Here is a 19,388-nt window from a genome sequence, read left to right on the forward strand (position 1 = left end):
AACTCCTGTTTGCCATTGCACAGTTCTTTGGGACTATGTTTTGATCCAAGATGGGATTTAACAAAAAATCATCATGGGCACCAGTTTAGGAAGATGTTACCTTTCGTTTTATCGGCAATCTAATTTGGCTTCAAACAGCAAAACGGTTTAAAGGAAGTTGGTTTACTGACTGCAATAAAACCTCAATAATAAAATCTCAAAACAGTTGTTTTGCCTTTGTGTGGTTTTCCTCAGAGGTGTATGAAGTAGAAGTAGAAGTATTGGATATAATTACAAGACTAGTTGTACGAATTAGTTTCAAATAAGTAATATCATATAGTATTTCCTTTTCTTCTTTACACACCTTTGGTTTTCCTTATTTCCCGTTTGTTTGCTTCTTTGGTTGCTGATATATCTATGATCTATGACCCCTTGACCATGGTTGGACATTCAGGTGAAGAATGTTACAAAGCAGTGTATGCCTGTGTGTGTGTGTGTGTGTGTGTGGCGCACGTGTGCATGCCTGCATTTTTTCCCCCTTATTGTACCCTTATTGCTCTTCCTTGTGTTCTTCTTTATGACCTGCAGCTGATAACACAGGCATGAGAAATTGTTTTTTTATACATAGCAAACAAGCTCATGAGACCAACAGCCTAAAAAGATCTGATCATTGTAGGGCTGAACCTTAGAAGGCTATGCCCTCAAAGACGTCTCACTTGTAAAGAAAAAACGAGAATGAAAAGGTATGAAAAAAATGACACATTGTTTCCAACCATATTTTTCACCAATATGAAAGGTCTAACAAAATACAGCAATACACAAAATTGTATTTGTTAAAGTAATTGAAAATATTAATAAAGTTGATAGAGTATATAACATGTTGATTTCATCCATCTTCTAGCAGAATGGAAACAGTGTTCCTGCTGTCCTTGATTATTTTAGCAGGCATTTCAGGCGTGACAGGTAAACACCAATACTAATTTAATTAAATAAAAGGCAGGACGCCAAGGCACTCTTCTTAGATAAAACCGCTTTATTATAAAGGCTAGTTCATTAGAACTTAAATGATTAAAAACACTGCCACTGCCAACATGTTTCGGCCGCTACAGGGCCTTCATCAGGGCACAAGGTGAATCAAGCCGTGTAGCACACAAGAGTCTCAAACACACTAATCAATCAGCTGATTGACTCAAGGTGACGTAGGCGGAATCTGCTCCTGCAGAGCTGCAAGGTACATACAAACAACCACAACATATAACATGTTGATTTCATCCATCCCCTATAGCAGAACGGAAACACTGTTCCTGTCCTTGAGTATTTTAGCAGGCATTACAGGCGCGACAGGTAAGTACCAAAACTAATTTTAATTAATTTAATTTTGATTCATTAATTTGATCATTATCTGAAAAAAGTTCCCCTCACATCTGTCCTTCAGATGTGCTCCAAGTCTAGAATGAATGTTGCATATCTTAAAATATTGCTGCTAGTTATGTTGCACCATCACAAGCCAACATTTTAAATAGACATTATTGTGCGTGCCATAGCCTATTAATGTTAAGTATATGCTTATTGACCAGCAAGAAATGTGGCTCTAAATGGAAGGGCTACCCAGTCAGATACATGGGAGGATGGCATTGCCATACATGCAATTGATGGAAACCGTGACTCAATTTACTATCACGGATCCTGCACGCACACTGTCTCACAGACCAACCCCTGGTGGAGGGTTGACCAAATGAAGGAGTACATTCAGTTGAAGGAGAGGATTGTGCACATCCTAGGGAAAGGTTCAGGACGAAGGCCAACTGTAGTTTTCAGAGTGAGAAGTCTGCACACTTGTATTTTATATTTTCATGGCAAGAGAACGTTTTGACCTCAACAGTCTTCTCGAAGAGAATCTGAAGAAGACTGTTGAGGTCGAAACGTTATCCTGCCATGAAAAAATAAAATACAACAAAAAGGATTATAAGTGTGCGGACTTCTCACTCTGAAAACTACTGATGAAGGAGTACATCATCACATCTAGGGTCATCACCAACAGAGGAGATGGCTACCCTGAGAGACTCATTGGCAACTCCCTGTTGGACAATGGCAACAGCAATCCACGGTGAGAATGTTCAGCTCTCTGCGCCTGGGCCCTGTGTCAGTTGGGGCCAAGACCACAGTACACAGGCCCTATCTGATTTTCTGGACATTGCAGAACTTTTTTTTTGTCATAGCCTCTATAGAAATATATTTTCAACAGAATAAATAATGTCTGTCCTATGGATCCGTTCTTTTGTGGCATGCTGGTTGAAGTGATAACCCATAATTTAATAAGACCAATTTAGGTAGGGTAACATTAATATACTGTAGTTTATAGGCCTACCAGTAATATAACTGTACGTGATCTTCTGTCCACACATGATATACCGTATACAGTTGTTGTTTTAAATGTGGAAAGAGTTATCACCTTTTTTGCTGCCAGTATTTTAAATATTTTGTTGTGTGTTGTGTTTTTTCCCGATTTGTTTCAGGGCTGGGGTGATATCCTCTATCCCAGCTGGAAGAACTCTGACCGTCAGATGGGACAATGGGTTCAAGGGTCGCTACGTTAATGTTTTGTTGCCAGGAAACAATAGGCTTTTGACTCTCTGTGAGGTCGAGGTTTATGGCTATTTGGCACCAACTGGTAAGCATCAATTACATCATTGTTATGAGAAGATGTACAACGTTATTTACAATAAGGGCATAAACTGTAAGTGATGTTTTGCTCTAAGGGGGGCTGTGACTTAACCTGCATTGCAGCTGACCAGAGAGCTGAGCACAGGATTGGATGGAAGCATGGATGAAGAACGCGATGAACTATTCAACTCAATCCCGGGGGGGAAAAAAAGAGGGAAAAAAACACTTCACTGGCTGGATCGGGAAAGAAATGAACTTCATGTACCACTATCAATCAATGAACTGTTGTGGGCGGAGATAAGTTTGAAGTTCTCCCCCAGTATAAAACTGAAAGACCCTGCCTAATGTTCCTTCTTCTTTTCACCTCTTTCACTCTTTCTTCATCTTTCACTTTCATCCTCTAACATTTACTTTGGGATCTGAGATTTGATATTATTTGCTAAGGTTTGTCTCCTTTAAGGTTTTAGGAAAATCCTGGCACTCTCCCATAGGGCAGTAGGGTTGTAATCTAAGTTTTGCTAAATAAATGACCTGCCTTTTGGTAGGTCAACTTTAGATTTATTGTGATTGAGAATTTCTTCTACGCAACTTAGCTATTGGAGGACTAAGCAAAGGTGAGAGACTATCCATTTATTTTCTATCCTAGAATTACACACACTCAAACTCACACACACACACACACACACACACACACACACACACACACACACACACACACACACACACACACACACACACACACACACACACACACACACACACACACACACACACATTGTTGCAATGCCCACCAAAGACCCTGTCTTCATCACTAGATTTAACTATTCAGTGATCTTCCAAGTGCTACCTACCATCCCAGTAACATAGCACAGCATGACAGACTGTCAGAGTATGTATCTGTAGATTGTTGTTTATGATTATTGTTGAAGGTAACACAAATTTTAATTTTGACACCCACTTTACATGGATTTTTAAGTGTTAATTAACATTTAACATTTTATTGGGTCACCTTGTATAGGCTAAATGCCCTTTGGCTTCCTCCAGCTGAAAGATATTCATCGGGATAAGAAATGAATTCATGATGTGCTATTGTCTTTCTTTTTGTGTCTCTAGGATGGAAACACATGTCCTGTTTGTGTGTTTTCTAATACCCGGTATTACAGCTTCTCAAGGTAAGCACTATTACACTTTTACATTAACAATAACATTTTAATTCATTTGTATGACCATCAGCTTAATAAGTTCCCCTCACGTTTGGTTTTAAGCTGTACTACCAAACTAATTGAGAGTGTCAACCATTTTGGGTGCATATCTCTAAGGCATACAGTATACATGGGTTCTAATTTTTTGTTTTAACTTGACTGCGCGACATTGGCTTCGCACAACTCAAGGTCTGATTGTTGGAAACCGCTGTCGGTCAAAAAATAAGCTAACGTGGTTGGCTGCCAGTGTCTTGCCCATCCTCACAACATTGTGATTACAAACACGGTGAACCCATGTACACTGCAATGTAGTTATCAAGTGGCGGTCAGGGCGGAGGTGTGTGCTCTAATAAAATATGCATTTTATTGTTTGTCATATTAATGTCAAGAATGCTTGACAGAAAGAAATTTAGCTTTGACTGGAAGGGCCACCCAGTCAGACCTTGTGAAATCGCCATACGCGGGGGAAGGCATTGCCCAAAATGCCATTGATGGAAATCGGGATTCACATTTCCATCATGGATCCTGCACTCTAACTGATGAAGATACCAACCCCTGGTGGAGGGTGGACCTGCTGAAGGAGTACATCATCACATCAGTGGTGATCACCAACAGAGGAGACTGCTGCCCTGAGAGACTCGATGGAGCTGAGATTCGCATTGGCAGCTCCCTTATTGACAACGGCAACGACAACACACAGTGAGGTTCAATTTTTAAAAATCAGGAAATATCTCATTAAAAGCTATATATATGTATATATCAGTATATCAAGGAGGGGGAACACTGCCCTAAAGAATTTGAGATCTATCTTCATCCATTAAATCCGTAAAGCTACGTACACACACATTACTAGCTTCTCGCTTGCTCGCCTACTCGCCACTCTCTCACGGAACGTTTGCTGAAAGTTCCCGTGGCTTTAACTACCAATGTACAGGCGAGAAGTAGACTACCGAACGCTGCTTTCCAATTGGTTACTCGCCTCGCTGGAAGTTAAAATATTTTAATCTCGGGATCCGTCCACATCGCATCGCTTGTACAGTAGGCTACTCGCCTACTCGCCTCGCTGGAACACATTGACATTCTATTGACTTAATTTGCTGAGCGAGTAACTAGTAGCGACGTGTGTGTACGGCCCTTGAGAACACAAAATAACAAACTGAAGTTTAGCATCTAATAATAATCTATTGTGTATAGAACATACAGGAGTAGTCCCACAGTCATCTTGACGAAAAAGTGTCGTTAACAGGTGTGAGTAGGAAGCATCATCAATTTCTGCATTGATTGAGAAAGCAATTCCCATACCAGGCTGTCAATGGACAGATGGTTCTTTCTCAGTCCGTAGCCCCTTAAGCTTAAAGTGTATATCTCAGGTTAATTTTTATTCAAAATAATGGACTTCCTTTGATAGTTCTACCACTTGAACAATTATCCATCATTTTTTTTCATGCAACAGGACATCAGAAAATGATGTATAAAGAGGAAAAGTGTGTATTTTCAGTAACATGTTCAAAGAATTCTAATCTATTGTGTGACGTCAGGCGAGGCCATTCAGTAGCCCGCAGTAGCGGTAGCCCTGCATTCTGTACGGTGTGTGATTGAATTATGCCGTACGGGTATGAAATAAATATCATTGGCAATATTATATCATGACCGCTACAGGGTGCCATGTGACCGTGAGGCAGTAAAAACCAGTGTTCGAACTATGCCAAAAAAAAAAAAAAAAATGGGGTGGTGGGGGCTACGATTGCGCTTGCCTCAAAGTGCGAGTCTCGAAAGCTTGAATTTGGAGAAGATGGCCTTGTGATTTCAAATTTCAAGTAGGCCTACACTACAAATTACCAGACATTGTTAGTATCAACCTTTAGTAGGTCTATCACGCCATTTCAGCATCATGTCCAAGTGGGAAAGAATGTAAACAGCGACAAATAATACATAAATAAAACCGTTTGGGTGAATCATTCGCTCCAAGCTTTTTAACGGCAAGGTGCAAAGCAGTCGGCTGCATTGTAAGAGAGTCAGAGATTACCAAATTCAAACGACTGCAAAGCAATCTGTCTGGGCACAGCGGAAAGCACCTGTGCGGTCCACACGGTCGTCAGCAGAAAACGAATGAACCTCCCTTGCAATACGTCCGAGAACATCAGTACGCCTACACCGTATGTCAAATGGCGCATTTGTCTACTTGTTTCGAGCACCACGTTTCATTGTCATTGCCGCGAGTTTCTGACAAACCACATAGTTGAGCTGCACAACGTGACACTATCATACACAACATGATGAAGCGCCCCCTCACGTTTGACATCCTCGGGCCGAAGTCTTATAAGGAGGTAAAGACCGTGAACATAGTGACACACACTTCACAGTGGTGAAAACGAAACGAAGTTGCCTCCCACGGCCCAAACGCAAAATAATGCCGAAAATTGAATGCCCCCTCAGTTGTCCTGGCTAGGGCAACTGGCGCGTTATCACTGCTTCTTATTCAATGCAGCAGCACTTTCATTGTACTCGCGCTGCACTTGTCTCACAATGCAATCAGCTGCGTGCTCCGGGCCAAATAGTCAACTCTCCCACCTTGTGGACACAGAAGGGAACAATTTGAAGAACGCGTTTCAGACGGACGGACAGACATAGCCTACCCTTTTATAGAGATGCTGGGACGCATCTAAAAATATGGATTCAACGCGGGTAGTAGGAAAATAGAGACTGAAAAGATACAACCAAAAGGCTCTACTCGAAGGCTCCAGCCAACGCTGTTGAAAGATTGTTTTTGATTTGTTTCTGAATGAGATGCTTTTATCAAACGTCATACCAAATCTACATTGGCCTATAGGTAGGGTTGCCAACCGTCCCTTGAAATACGGAATCGTCCTGTATTTAGAGATAAAAGTACGGGTTCCGTATTGAACTGAAACGGGACACGGGACGTTAGAATGCAGGAAATTACATCTAAGAAATGCAAAATTTGACCAGACCCCCGGCACGATGAAGTGTCCCGTATTTTTTTCATTGACAGTTGGCAACCCTACCTATAGGCTAGTTTTGGTATTTATGTTTGATCTGGCAACTATTGTTGTTTTACTGTCTTGCTTGAATCGCTCTGTTTGGATTACTTGAAGACTTTCCATGGATTATCCTGCATCGTCTCAGTGCCGTGAGTAACCTGGAACATAAGTAGGCTATATCATCAGAGGTGACCTTAGTCACTTTTGGCCGCTAGAGACTTGGAAGGCGCTACATTTGCGCCACACAACGTGGATTATTGAAACTGAAGACTTGATTTCTTCTATTGGATAATTTCGTTTGGTAGGCCTATAATTACGGACAGTGTAGTTTTTTTGCGACACTCTGACTTTTTTTTTTTTCAAGGAATATAGGTTAACCGAAATAGTCCCGCCGCCGCGTGGGTTACCTATGCTATTGATTTGTGATACGCATGTGGGTGACCTTTATTGAAGTTGCATGTAATTCTATAGAACAGTCAAAGGAAATTGAAAATGTGATTTTTACAACAGCGACATGACTCGGGTGGTATAGGCCTACTTTAGCCTACTGTTTTGCACATTGGAAAAGTTTGACGCGATTTCAGCACCATGGACAGTCCCTCCCCAGTCGGGCGAATAGCACCACATTTTTACGCAGATCATTTCCTGTTTGTGCTGTTTGTAATTTAGGTAGCCTATTGCATTTAGCTGACACGATATTGGCAGTTCATTAAACATGATTAAAAGCAATCCCAAAAATATGAAGGGACTAGTAAAAAAAAAGAAGCCCATGTCGCATAGGCCTAGTCTAGCCTATAGGTCCAAGCAGAATTTGCAACCCTGCATGAATAGCATTTCTACTAAAACTAGTTGGCCAAAAGTTACTAAATCATTTGGAAGTTGTTACAGTGCCCTGCATGAGAAAAGCCGCACGATTACAGTTGCGATTTCTATTATAGGCCTGCAGGCCACGGCCGTTATATCATTAGTGATCGTCACCTCGCCTATGTAAAATTCCAGGCAAATAAAATTAGAACGTTCACCCATGGCCTCGCCTGACGTAGTCGCCAGGTTACGGTTAAACCCACATTTGCCACAACAAACAACAAAAATCGTTGTTTAACATCGTTTTTGGAGGGACTTATATATGTGGATCATTTATTGAATACAGTGTGTACACATTGATCCAAAGTAGTGGTTAACCTGCGATATACACTTTAATGCACGGCGTACCTCCTGTGGCACGCTGTAATAGACATTGAAAGTTAACTACTATACTACATGACAGTGCACGTAATACATTACGACTTAGTCATTGCCATTCTGGTAACAGCTCATTTATAATGCCGTGTCTTAAGGGCTTAAAAAGATTGATGCTGATGTTTCTCCTGGGAGATTGGAGGTGTTGGTAGACTACGGCAGGTTCTCAGAGAGGTTGTTTCCCTTTTCAAGCTGGACGCTTATTCTGCCATTGAAGTGGATGATGGGTATCTCCTTGGACTGCTCCCATGTAATGAACTGTTTGGTTTTACCAGTGTTGAGGAATAGGTTGTTTTTCGCACACTATGTAGCTAGATGTTTTATGTTGTTTATTTATCTCTACATGAATCTTGATCCTTATTCTTCAGAGTTGGAGTAATATCCTCTATCCCAGCTGGGGAAAGCCAGACCTTCACATTCAGCTCTGGGGTCAGTGGTCGCTATATTAATGTTTTTCTGCCAGGCGCCGAAAGGACTTTAAGTCTCTGTGAGGTTGAGATTTATGGCTATTTGACACCAACTGGTGAGTGATCTCTTAAGAAACACAGTATGTAACAATTAAAATTAACACATGCATAAATTAGAGAAATGTTATTACATAATATGCACACCCTTGTTACATTTGTTGGAATTCTGGTTTTCATTGCAGGTGAGAATGTGGCCTTAAGAGGAAAAGCCACTCAGTCAGACCTTCATTCATTCCGCGTTGCTTCCAATGCTATTGATGGGAATCGGGATGGCGTATATGACCATGGGTCCTGTACTTGTACAAAGCCTCACCTCAACCCCTGGTGGAGGGTGGACCTGCTCCAGACATACAAAGTCTTCTCAGTGATCATCACCAACATTGTGGAGGCCGCCAGTCGGCTGAATGGGGCTGAAATCCGGATTGGCAATTCCTTGGACAACAATGGCATCAATAACCCCAGGTAAAAGACTGCTCCGCTGATGGAGAAATAATGAATGGGGTTTCACACATCCCCTGCTGAGTCAATTTTCAGAAATAGAGTTCATAAACAGTTAATCCAGGGATATACATGATCATGTTTTAATAGCTGTACACACTACACCTAGCCTGGACTGGCAGACTATGTAATATGGCAAGTTTACACTGCATGGTTCAGAAAACTCAGGGCTGTGGGTTCAAAGTAATGTTGTTGTTCAATTTGCCTCAGCATGCCATGACCAATTAGAGCAAAGATGAGTAACCTGCTCCAACAGTGACTAATCTGCACCAACGACTCAAACAGGTCTTAAAAACATTTTGTTGAGATTGGAGGACAGGTTTTCTGTCCTTTTGTGTCTCACCTCCAACGGTGCAGTACTAGACCAACTCACCAGACAGAAATAGTTTTTTGCCTCTAGGTGTTCATGTATTTGCCAGGCTTGGTTATGCATAATTTATGCAAAGATTTGGAATGTAATGACGTCACAACTTGGACTCTGTACAGCAAATATTGTCCTTTTTAACCTTCCAATTTTGCAGGTGTGCTGTAATCTCCTCGATTCCTGCTGGGATTTCCGAGACATTTCAGTGCAACGGCATGGAGGGGCGTTATGTGACTGTGGTGATACCTGGACGTGAAGAGTATCTGAATCTCTGTGAAGTAGAGGTGTACGGATCACCACTGGACTGAAGCTCTTCAAAACAACATATCATCCATAACGTTTTGCTATCAGATAAAACACTGCAAATATAGGTCAAGTAATGTAATGAATGTCACCACATTATTTAGGAAGCACACAACTGTGTGAGAGAGAGAGAGAGAGTAGTTTTTGTTTTTCATGTCATGAATTAAGATGCTTTTTGGGGAATCACATCACTTTGAATGGAGTTAACTTCTCCAATGGTAATTACACTGTATAGAGGATAGAATTGTCGAATGAGTCAAAGGAATCACAAAGATGTTAATCTTACTGTTAAATATCAGTAAAATCATGCTGGAAACTAGAATGACACTTTGAGAGCACTGACCTGCTCAGATTCACCTTAGTGTTTTCTAGTAATTACAGCCACTAGGACATTCGGAGGTCCTATTTTGCTAAATTTTAGTGATGAAATGCTATGGTTGTGGGAATGAAGCGGTCTGTTATGATGATCTCCGAAGAGCTGACTGTTCCTTATGTATCTCATTTACAAGGCCAATTCGCACAATAGTATTGGGTGTAATTTAGTCAATTTCACTGTCAATGTGTTCAGTCGAGTCATTTAAATTGATTACACATACACAAGAGGGCCCACATTTGTCAGACCGGTACTCCCATTATATCTATCTAATAATATGATGATATTATTCTGAGATGATCATGTGAATGAATTATTCACTTCATTGAGTGATTGACAAATAAATGGAACTCGTCCAGTGAATGTACCTCTGCATTCTTGATCATTTGCAGTGGTTTTATTGCACAAGCAGGAAGACCCGCCAGGTGTAAGCAGGAGTCAAGGTCAGAGATGACCATGGCAAATCATATGGGCTATGCATTGGCAACAGAATACATTGAACATTTCACCTCCATCTCCAGACAAAGAATTATGATATAAATGTGTCCCGTATTAGAGAATTGCTATGTCATATTTTCCAACCTAATGCAAAGGCTTTGAAGACATTTTTCTCAGTTTCACTGTTGGCACAGTTGCTTCACTTGGCTTTTGTAGGGCAGCACTAATGAGTGCCACTGACTGACCTAATTGTGGATCCTATTAGATTAGATGATTTACTATGGGAAGGAACACAAAACAACTCACAATGAATTATGATCGTTGTTTGTGTGTGTTTGATTGCTTGAGGTTTTTTTTTTTCATTTCATTCTGATTTTATGATTAGCCTGATGAAGGTCTGAAGACAAAAAGCTTGCAATGAAATCAATAAAGCCATGTAATACACAAGACCTGAAGTGTGCAGATTTTTCCTGCTTCAGCTATGAGGTGAACAAAATATTTTTGAAAATTATTATTATTATATACAATGCCCCAATATAATGTATAGCCTTGTGAGGGAGCTGGAAGTTCCACATGCCCCCAACACACCCTCCCCCCTTTCAGCACCTGCCCCCCAAAATGTCTATACGTTTCTGCCTAAACGTAAGACAGACAATTGTCAAAATGAACCTGTATAACTTTCAACTTACTGTATAACGTCTTTACCGTTCTGCAACCTTGAGCCTGTGTTTTCTTATTTGGTGTTAGGTACAGTATCAAAAGCTGTGGGATGAATGCAATATATTGGCTGCTTGTGTGTAAAATAAATAGTTCTCCATTGTCATGTTCAAATAGCAACTACCTCTTCTGTAATATTTCCCTTCCCAAGAGTATTCAGACTTGAGAACTGAACGATACAGTACAATCAGGTCAGATCTAAGCATTCTGATACCAGAACAGTGTAATTCAGGTCAGTTAGAAATTATAATGAACAAACAGTATCGCAGTGTCAGTCCTACTGTCTCACACATTCCCAACAATCAAGTCCAGACAGTAACCTTTTTATGGATCTATGAATGGCGTATTGGACTGCCATTATTGTCTCACTTGGTAGCTTCATTTTCCATTGATGCTTGACACCTGAGTCTGAGATCTGACACTGTCCTAAAATTGATATAATATCTTATTATACGGCCTTCTAGAATGTTGTGAGAGCCCCCATTCTCTTTCAATGGGCGGCCCCAACGTTCGGTGGTCACTATTTTTCTATAGTGCCCACTAAATAATGGTAACTTCAGAGATCACTCCGCAAGTAGATCGGTCATATCTTCAATGATATGTCTTGCCTTCTGATTTTGCCGGTAGCCCACTGATGCTCCGGTAACCAGCCACTTCCCAAACGTCTCCTAATTACAAAAGTCTCATTCAGCGATTAATTTTAACAGTTATGTCTAATCCTGACAAAACTAATGGCTAATAATAACAACAAAGGCCGAGTGGTAGCCCATCAAGATTCATCAGCAACCCCTCATGTCAGAGTGCGAGTGTTGCCCTTCCAAGAAAGCAAACTGTCACTGTCCGCCGGCCGCTGTCGTGACATCTTTTATTAGGCCCTAACACTAGTATTTTTCTTAAACAAGTGAGGAGTTCATTGGCAGTTTCTTTAAGGGTGTAGTAGCCTAGTTAGGGTAGCCTAGTAGAAGTTGCCTCCTTCAGCCAACCATTCGGCGCACAATGCTCTGCCTGTAGCAGGATCGATAGGCTTATGATGGTCAGGGCGCACAGCCGTTGTGGTAGCTTTTGTGATACACACCGGATTATCATGCACATGTACATCTACTTGTACGAGGCTACGGAAAGTGATGTGGGACAAAGGTATGATAGGAAGCGAATGTCAACATAACCAGAGATTACACAATCTTCGATATGGTCACCAAATGTTTTGGGACTGTCATTTATGTTATGCCTGCACTTTGAAATTAGATCAGAGTCTTGTTGTTACACAGGTATATTTGATTTACCTCAACGGTACCCTGTACTCAACTTTAATCGGTCTACCAAGCAGATATGGGCACATGAGAATCCGCTGCGTATCACAAAAGCTACCACACCGTGCTTGGGTTGCCTATGCTTTTTTTCTGGAATACTATCGCTGAGTAGATAGAAATGATCCTGTTATCAACCCGAGTTTAGTAGATATTGTGCAGTGAACAAGGCAGCCTGCAAACAGTTTGAAGCGCAACGTGGCTGTAACAAGTTAGAAAGTAGCCAAACTCTGTTGCTTGGTAATCTTTTTAAATTATGAGCGTTCCACAAACTATCTTTCTTTGCGCACGCTATAAAATGGCAATAAACCTGTTACTTTAAACTACTGGTTAACTATTTATGCTTTCTAATGTTGGTAAAGGCTGTATAATAAGCGGGATAATGTATTGTCCACACGTGACTATAGGGTTACGCCTTTGGCGTCGGGGGTTGTTATTCGCCCCGTCGGGAAATATTTTCCTATAGTCACGTGTGAACAATACATTATCCCTTACCTAATATGTGCTGCTGTTGGATGGGAATAGGCTACAGGCCAACCGACAGACTCATTTTTTATTGGGTTTTTAGTTTCCAACCACACCAATCCACACGTCATTCATACACTTAGTGCACTGTGTAAAAGTAAACATGTATACATGTCCTTTGATAATGTGCCCAAAGATAGACAGGTCATCAGCTGGGAAAATTAGGCCTTTCGTCCTACCGCACTTTTCTCTGTGGATTACTGACCAGAAGCCCTATTGGAAGAAATTAAATCATGGGGCCACGTCAATTTTTGCTCAGAATTCAATATGGCCACCATTTTCCAAAATGACTTGTTTTCATGCATTATTACATTGTACTATAAGGTGATATTCATGAACGATGAACTACTTTCAACATTATTCTGTCCTATTTCCTTACAGACATGTTAACAAAGGTTGACTAAACTAAAAGAAATGAAAATAAAGTTGGCCACCTTGCAATATCCAAAGGAAAGTGCTGAAAATAATGATTGAAATGCACATACAGAGTCTATGGCTGCGAAAATTAGGCCTATTGTCCTGTCAGGGTTTTCACAGTGGATTACAGACCAGAAGGCCTATTGAAAAAGATGAAAACTTGGGGCCATCTATGTGCTCCAAAATTCAAAATGTTCTCTGTTTTTCAGAATGGCAGACTTTCACACATTTTTCTCAATACTGTACAGACGTGAGTATAAAGGTTGTCTAGAAAAAGGCATGAATATATATACAGGGGGTGGACAAAATAACTGAGACACCTGTCATTTTAGTGTCATTTAGTTCTTCTTGCATTAACAGTAAATCCTGTTGGATGTGGTTCATCCTTCTTGGTGGTATGCAGACATTACCTTGGATACTGTGGCTCTTGATACATCACAAAGACTTGCTGTCTCGGTCAAAGATGCAACAGTTACACAGAATTTCTCCTTTTTGAACTCTGACATGTCACCCATAATGTTGTGTGCATTGCAAAATTTTGAGCAAAACTGTGCTCTTACCCTGCTAATTGAACCTTCACACTTCACTTTACAATGTGCAATTAATGAAGATTGGCCAACAGGCTGGTCCACTTGAGCCATGAAACTTCCCACACTAAAATGATAGGTGTCTCAGATATTTTGTCCACCCCCTGTATCTTGCCACCAAGGGGGGGGGGGGTAAGGTGGGGGGGTTGGGGGGACCGAATGATGCGGAGGAGCATCTGTGTGTGTGTGGGGTTGGGGGGGAATGAGTCGGGGTTGAATTAGTAGGTGGGGGGACAGAATAGTGTGTGGGGGGTTCGGGGGGGGTAGAATAATGTATGTGTGTGTGGTGGGGGGGGTAAGTTGAGTCGGGGGGGGGGGGGGGGTTGACCTGCCAAACTTTTCACATTGGGTGGGGGGTGGGCGAGTATTTTGTGGGGGAAGAATGAGTCAGGGGGGTTGAGCGTGGGGGGCAGAATAGTGGGGGGTGAGTGAGGGGTGGAGGGGCAGAGTAGCATGGGAAGGATGAGTGAGGGGGTTGGGGGGCAGAATAGTGTGTGGGGGGTGGAGGAGGCAGAATAGTGTGTATGGGAAAGACACTGTAGATGAGCGGGGGATACGCGCGCGCGCACACACGCACGCACACTCACCCTTGCTTTATGCAAAAAAAATGTAGGCCTGAAAAACTTTTGGTCAGAAATCTAATGTGAAAAGTTTGGCAGATCAATAGCCTTTTTTCAGCAGTCAACTGTGTATGTGTAATTCAATCATTTTCTGACATCAACCCTTAGGATATTGTCTATAGGAAATGTACATCTTACTGTTGCCAACCTTTGTACTCACGTCTGTAGATAGGAGATTTCACTGAAAATAGGTTATCTTTATTGATAATTATGGTCTTACAATATTGAGAAAAATGTATGAAAGTCTGCCATTCTGAAAAACAGAGAACATTTTGAATTTTGGAGCACATTTGAGATGGCAACCAGCTGGTGAATCTTTTTCAATAGGCCTTCTGGTCTGTAATCCACTGTGAAGACCCTGACAGGACATTAGGCCTAATTTTCGCAGCCAAAGACTCTGTATGTGCATTTCAATCATTATTTTCAGCACTTTCCTTTGGATATTGCAAGGTGGCCAAATTTATTTTCATTTCTTTAATTTCTTCCAATAGGGCTTCTGGTCAGTAATCCACAGAGAAAAGTGCGGTAGGACGAAAGGCCTAATTTTCCCAGCTGATGACCTGTCTAAAGAGTCATGGGTTGAAATTATTGGCAGGCGTTTGTGTGGAGACCACTTTGCATGGCTGCCACCTCGATAAGCTAATGCTCATGTTCCTTCCTTGGGTACACCTAGCATGCAACCAAGCAAGCAGTAATATCTCACATATCCTTTTCCACGTCATTGCATTACACGTAGTATAAGGTCGGTGATGCAAAGATAGGGAGATAATAGATTGAGCCTTAACAATACGCAGTTCATGAACAATTAATCCACAGGGATATACATCCATATACTAATGTTTTAATAGCTGCACACTATGCCTAGCCTGGCCAGTCAGACTATACAACAGTAATATGATGAGTTTAGTCTCACACCGCATAGTTCAGAAAACTAAGGGCAGTGGGTTCAAACGTTGTTGTTAAAATTGTCTGCCACGGCCAGTTAGAGCAAATGCTGTATGAGTAACCTGCTCCAGCAGTGACTAACCTGCATCATTGACTCAAACAGGGCTTAAAAACTATTGTATTGTGGTTAAAGGACAGATTTTCTGTCCTTTTGTGTCTCACTTCCAATGGTGCAGTACTAGACCAACTCAACAGACAGAAATAGTTTTTTGTATCTAGGTGGGTTTGTGTATTTGCTACTATACATTATGCCATAATTTACGCACAGATTTGGAATATAATGACTATGGTTCACTATTACAGTGGATCTACCACATTAGGTTAAGCAGTGTAACAATATTTAATACCATGTAGTGTAATACCAGTTTAACACCATGTACCAACCCTAACCTTAACCCTAACCTTAGATGTAAGTACAAAATTGGTACATGGTGTTACACTGTTATTACATGATATAAAATATTGCTACACTGATTATTACACTGTAGAGTATTACACTCATGTGGTAGATCCACTGTAAGAGTGAACCATTAAAATAAAGTGCAACCTAATGGGGTCATAACTTGGACTATGTACAGCAAATATTGTCCTTTTTAATCTTCTCATTTTCTCAGGTGTGCTGTAATCTCCTCGATTCCTGCTGGGTTTTCTGGGACGTTTCAGTGCAATGGCATGGAGGGGCGCTATGTGACCGTAGTGATACCTGGACGTGCAGAGTAGCCTATCTCACTCTCTGTGAAGTAGAGGTGTACGGATCACCACTGGACTGAAGCTCTTCAAAACAACACACATCATCCATTATGTTGAATAAAGCAGCCGTAATGAGGGGCGTAGCAGCAAATTGTGGACCCTATATGTACAATCAGCTCCCAGGACTGTGTGTGGGCCCCGTCTACATATACATTGGGCCCTGGTGACTCAGTCACACTCCACTCGACTTTTTTGTGTGGCACAATCTATTTTCGCATGGTAATTGCACAAAATATAGTTCACTAAATTGCTCAGATCTTCAATTCACAAAAATTGTCAACACCTCTTGACACAATTTAGCACCACAAGGGGTCATCATAGCCTGTGTGTGTGTGTGCACATGTGTGCTCCTGTGTGTGTGTCGAGAAGAGAAGGCCACGATGAAGCTGCATTATACTGTAATTATTTAAACGTATGGGGAAATATTTAACCTTAAAATCATATCTCTGCTTGAAATGGATATTTACAGGTGAATTTAATCAAGGATATTTTTCTGTTTGCCATAACTGCACAGTTCTTTGTGTGATTAGTTTTTGATTCACCATGATGTTTTAGAAATAATGTGCACAAGTTTCTAGAATGATGTAATCTTTTGTCTTATCAGCGTCCTAATTTGGCCTCATACAGCAAAGCCGTTTAAAGGAAGTTGGTTTACTGATTGCAATAAAACCTCAATAATAAAATCTCAAAACATTTGTTTTGCCTTTGTGTGGTTTTCCTCAAAGGCGTATGAAGTAGATGTAGAACAGTAGAAGTATTGGATGTAATTAAAGACTAGCTGTACGACATAGTTTCAAATAAGTAATATCATACTTCTACTTAACATACCTTTGCTTTCCCTTATTTCCTGTTCACTTCTTTTTAATATAGTGGGTTGTAGATAGTAAAACAGGGTATGCCTTAATGTGTGTGTGTGTGTGTGTGTGTGTGTGTGTGTGTGTGTGTGCGCGCGTGCATGTTTGTGTGTGGCGCACATGTGCATGCTGGCATGAGGCCTGCGCATATTTTTGTTTTTCCTTATTGTACCCTTAGCCCTCTTCCTTGTCTTCTTCTTTATAATCGGTAGCTGATAACACAGCACGTGAAATTGTTTATTATACATAACAAATGAGCTCATGAGACCAACAGCATATAAAGGTCTGATAGGGCTGAACCGTAGTAGGCTGTGCCCTCAAAGACGTCTCAGTTGTAAAGACAAAGAAAGAAATTACAAACAGTTTCCATCTTTAGTCTAGTTGATTTTATCCGTTTCCCCGTAGCAGAATGGAAACACTGTTCCTGTCCTTGAGTATTTTAGCAGGCATTACAGGTGTGCCAGGTAAACACCAATGAATTAATTAATTTAATTTTGATTTATTAATTTGATCATTATCTGAAAAAAATCCCTTCACCACTGTCCTTCTGCTGTGCTCCAAATCTATTTATGTGTTGTGAATGTGTTGTGGCATGGGGTGATGAGCAAAGGCAGGTCAATATAATCGATTGCAAATTGTTTGCCTAACCATTTTCTTTTTGCTGAACTATCAATTCTTTTTTTTGTATCATGGGCACCTTAATATAAGCTTACATGCTTGGGGATCCTTTTCTCCATGCTGTTAAACTTTCTTTGACTCGTGTAACTGAAAGATAAATGATGAGGGTGTGAAGAAATAAATTCATCCATTCATTATTTATGAGAATAGTGTTTCATATGTTAAAATATTGCTACTGGTTTTACTAACATATTATGTTGCTGCATCACAAATCAACATTTTTTTATTGACATTTTTGTGCATGTCATATTAATATTAAGTTTGCTTATTAACCAGCAAATTTGGCTCTAAATGGAAAGGCTACCCAGTCAGATGCATATACGGCGGATGGTCTAGCCCTAAATGCGATTGATGGAAACCGTGACTCAAATTACGGTCACGGATCCTGCACACACACTGTCTCACAGACCAACCCCTGGTGGAGGGTTGTAACACCACATTATGTAATAACGGTGCAATATGTAATAATGCAATAAATTCTGACATAATGCAGTGAAAATTTCTGCATTATGTAATAATTTACGCATTTCATAAGAAATTCCTTGAACGCATTTTGTAACAACTTTTTTCTCATTTTGTCATCAAATTATTACATAATGCGGAATTTATTATGAAATGCGGCTGTTGATTTTTTTATGATGGAAATGTAATAACATGGTGCATTATGTAATAATCTATAAAACAAATATATAATAACTAATGGCAACCAATGTTTTATGCAGTATTAACCAGGCACTGACAAACAGCTTATAGTTGAAAAAGAGTGTGCACAGAAAAAAGTTTGGCTTGGCCCATGTAAGGAAGGCCTTGACTTGATTCTACCAATATATGGGGGGCGGGCCTTGTCATCATTAAAGGATAGCTCCGGTGTAAAATGAAAGTTTCACCATCGATTTGCCATCCCACATAAGGTATCTAATGATGAGACATTCTGAGAAATGCCGCGGCATTATGGAGTTAGCTTATTTTAAGCTTTTTAGCGAAAGGCACAGCCAATGTCAATCGTTGGGGCCGATGTAAAAGATCTAAGTAGGCCTAATCGGTTGAGTTTCAGCAATAAGCACGCTCGAAAACATTCCATACTTAAGAGCTGACATAACAAAGGTGCTAAATTGTGTCAAGAGGTGTTGACATTTTTTTTGTGAATTGAAGTTCTGAGCAATTGTGTGAACTATAGTGAAGTGGGCTATATTGTGCAATTACCGTGCGAATATAGATTGCGCCACACAGAAACCAGTACCTTTAATATGATGTGATCAGCGGTGTTGACAGCTTTTGATGGGCCCTACACAGTAAACTTTGCAAGTTAATTCAACACTTACTTAAAGGTATGACATATATGACCAACACTGTATGGGTTGAATCTTAATTTAGGTGTTGCATAAAAATGGTCTATATATACTGTATAGGACAAAAAGTAATTTGAAAGGGCCCCAGCACATACTATGTAATGTACTAT

General features: G+C 40.6%; 1 protein-coding gene across 1 annotated transcript; it reads left to right on the top strand.

The window, feature by feature from the left end:
- Positions 1–884: 884 nt before the first annotated feature.
- On the top strand, positions 885–9,723 carry LOC134449818 (uncharacterized). Its single transcript, XM_063199926.1, has 8 exons — positions 885–942; positions 1,557–1,726; positions 1,992–2,086; positions 2,496–2,654; positions 4,251–4,544; positions 8,455–8,609; positions 8,736–9,015; positions 9,573–9,723. Exons 1-8 carry the CDS (start codon positions 885–887, stop codon positions 9,721–9,723), a joined length of 1,362 nt encoding a protein of 453 aa, XP_063055996.1.
- Positions 9,724–19,388: the final 9,665 nt, after the last annotated feature.

Source organism: Engraulis encrasicolus, chromosome 5 (assembly GCF_034702125.1).
Source record: "Engraulis encrasicolus isolate BLACKSEA-1 chromosome 5, IST_EnEncr_1.0, whole genome shotgun sequence".
Classification (NCBI taxonomy): Eukaryota; Metazoa; Chordata; class Actinopteri; order Clupeiformes; family Engraulidae; genus Engraulis; species Engraulis encrasicolus.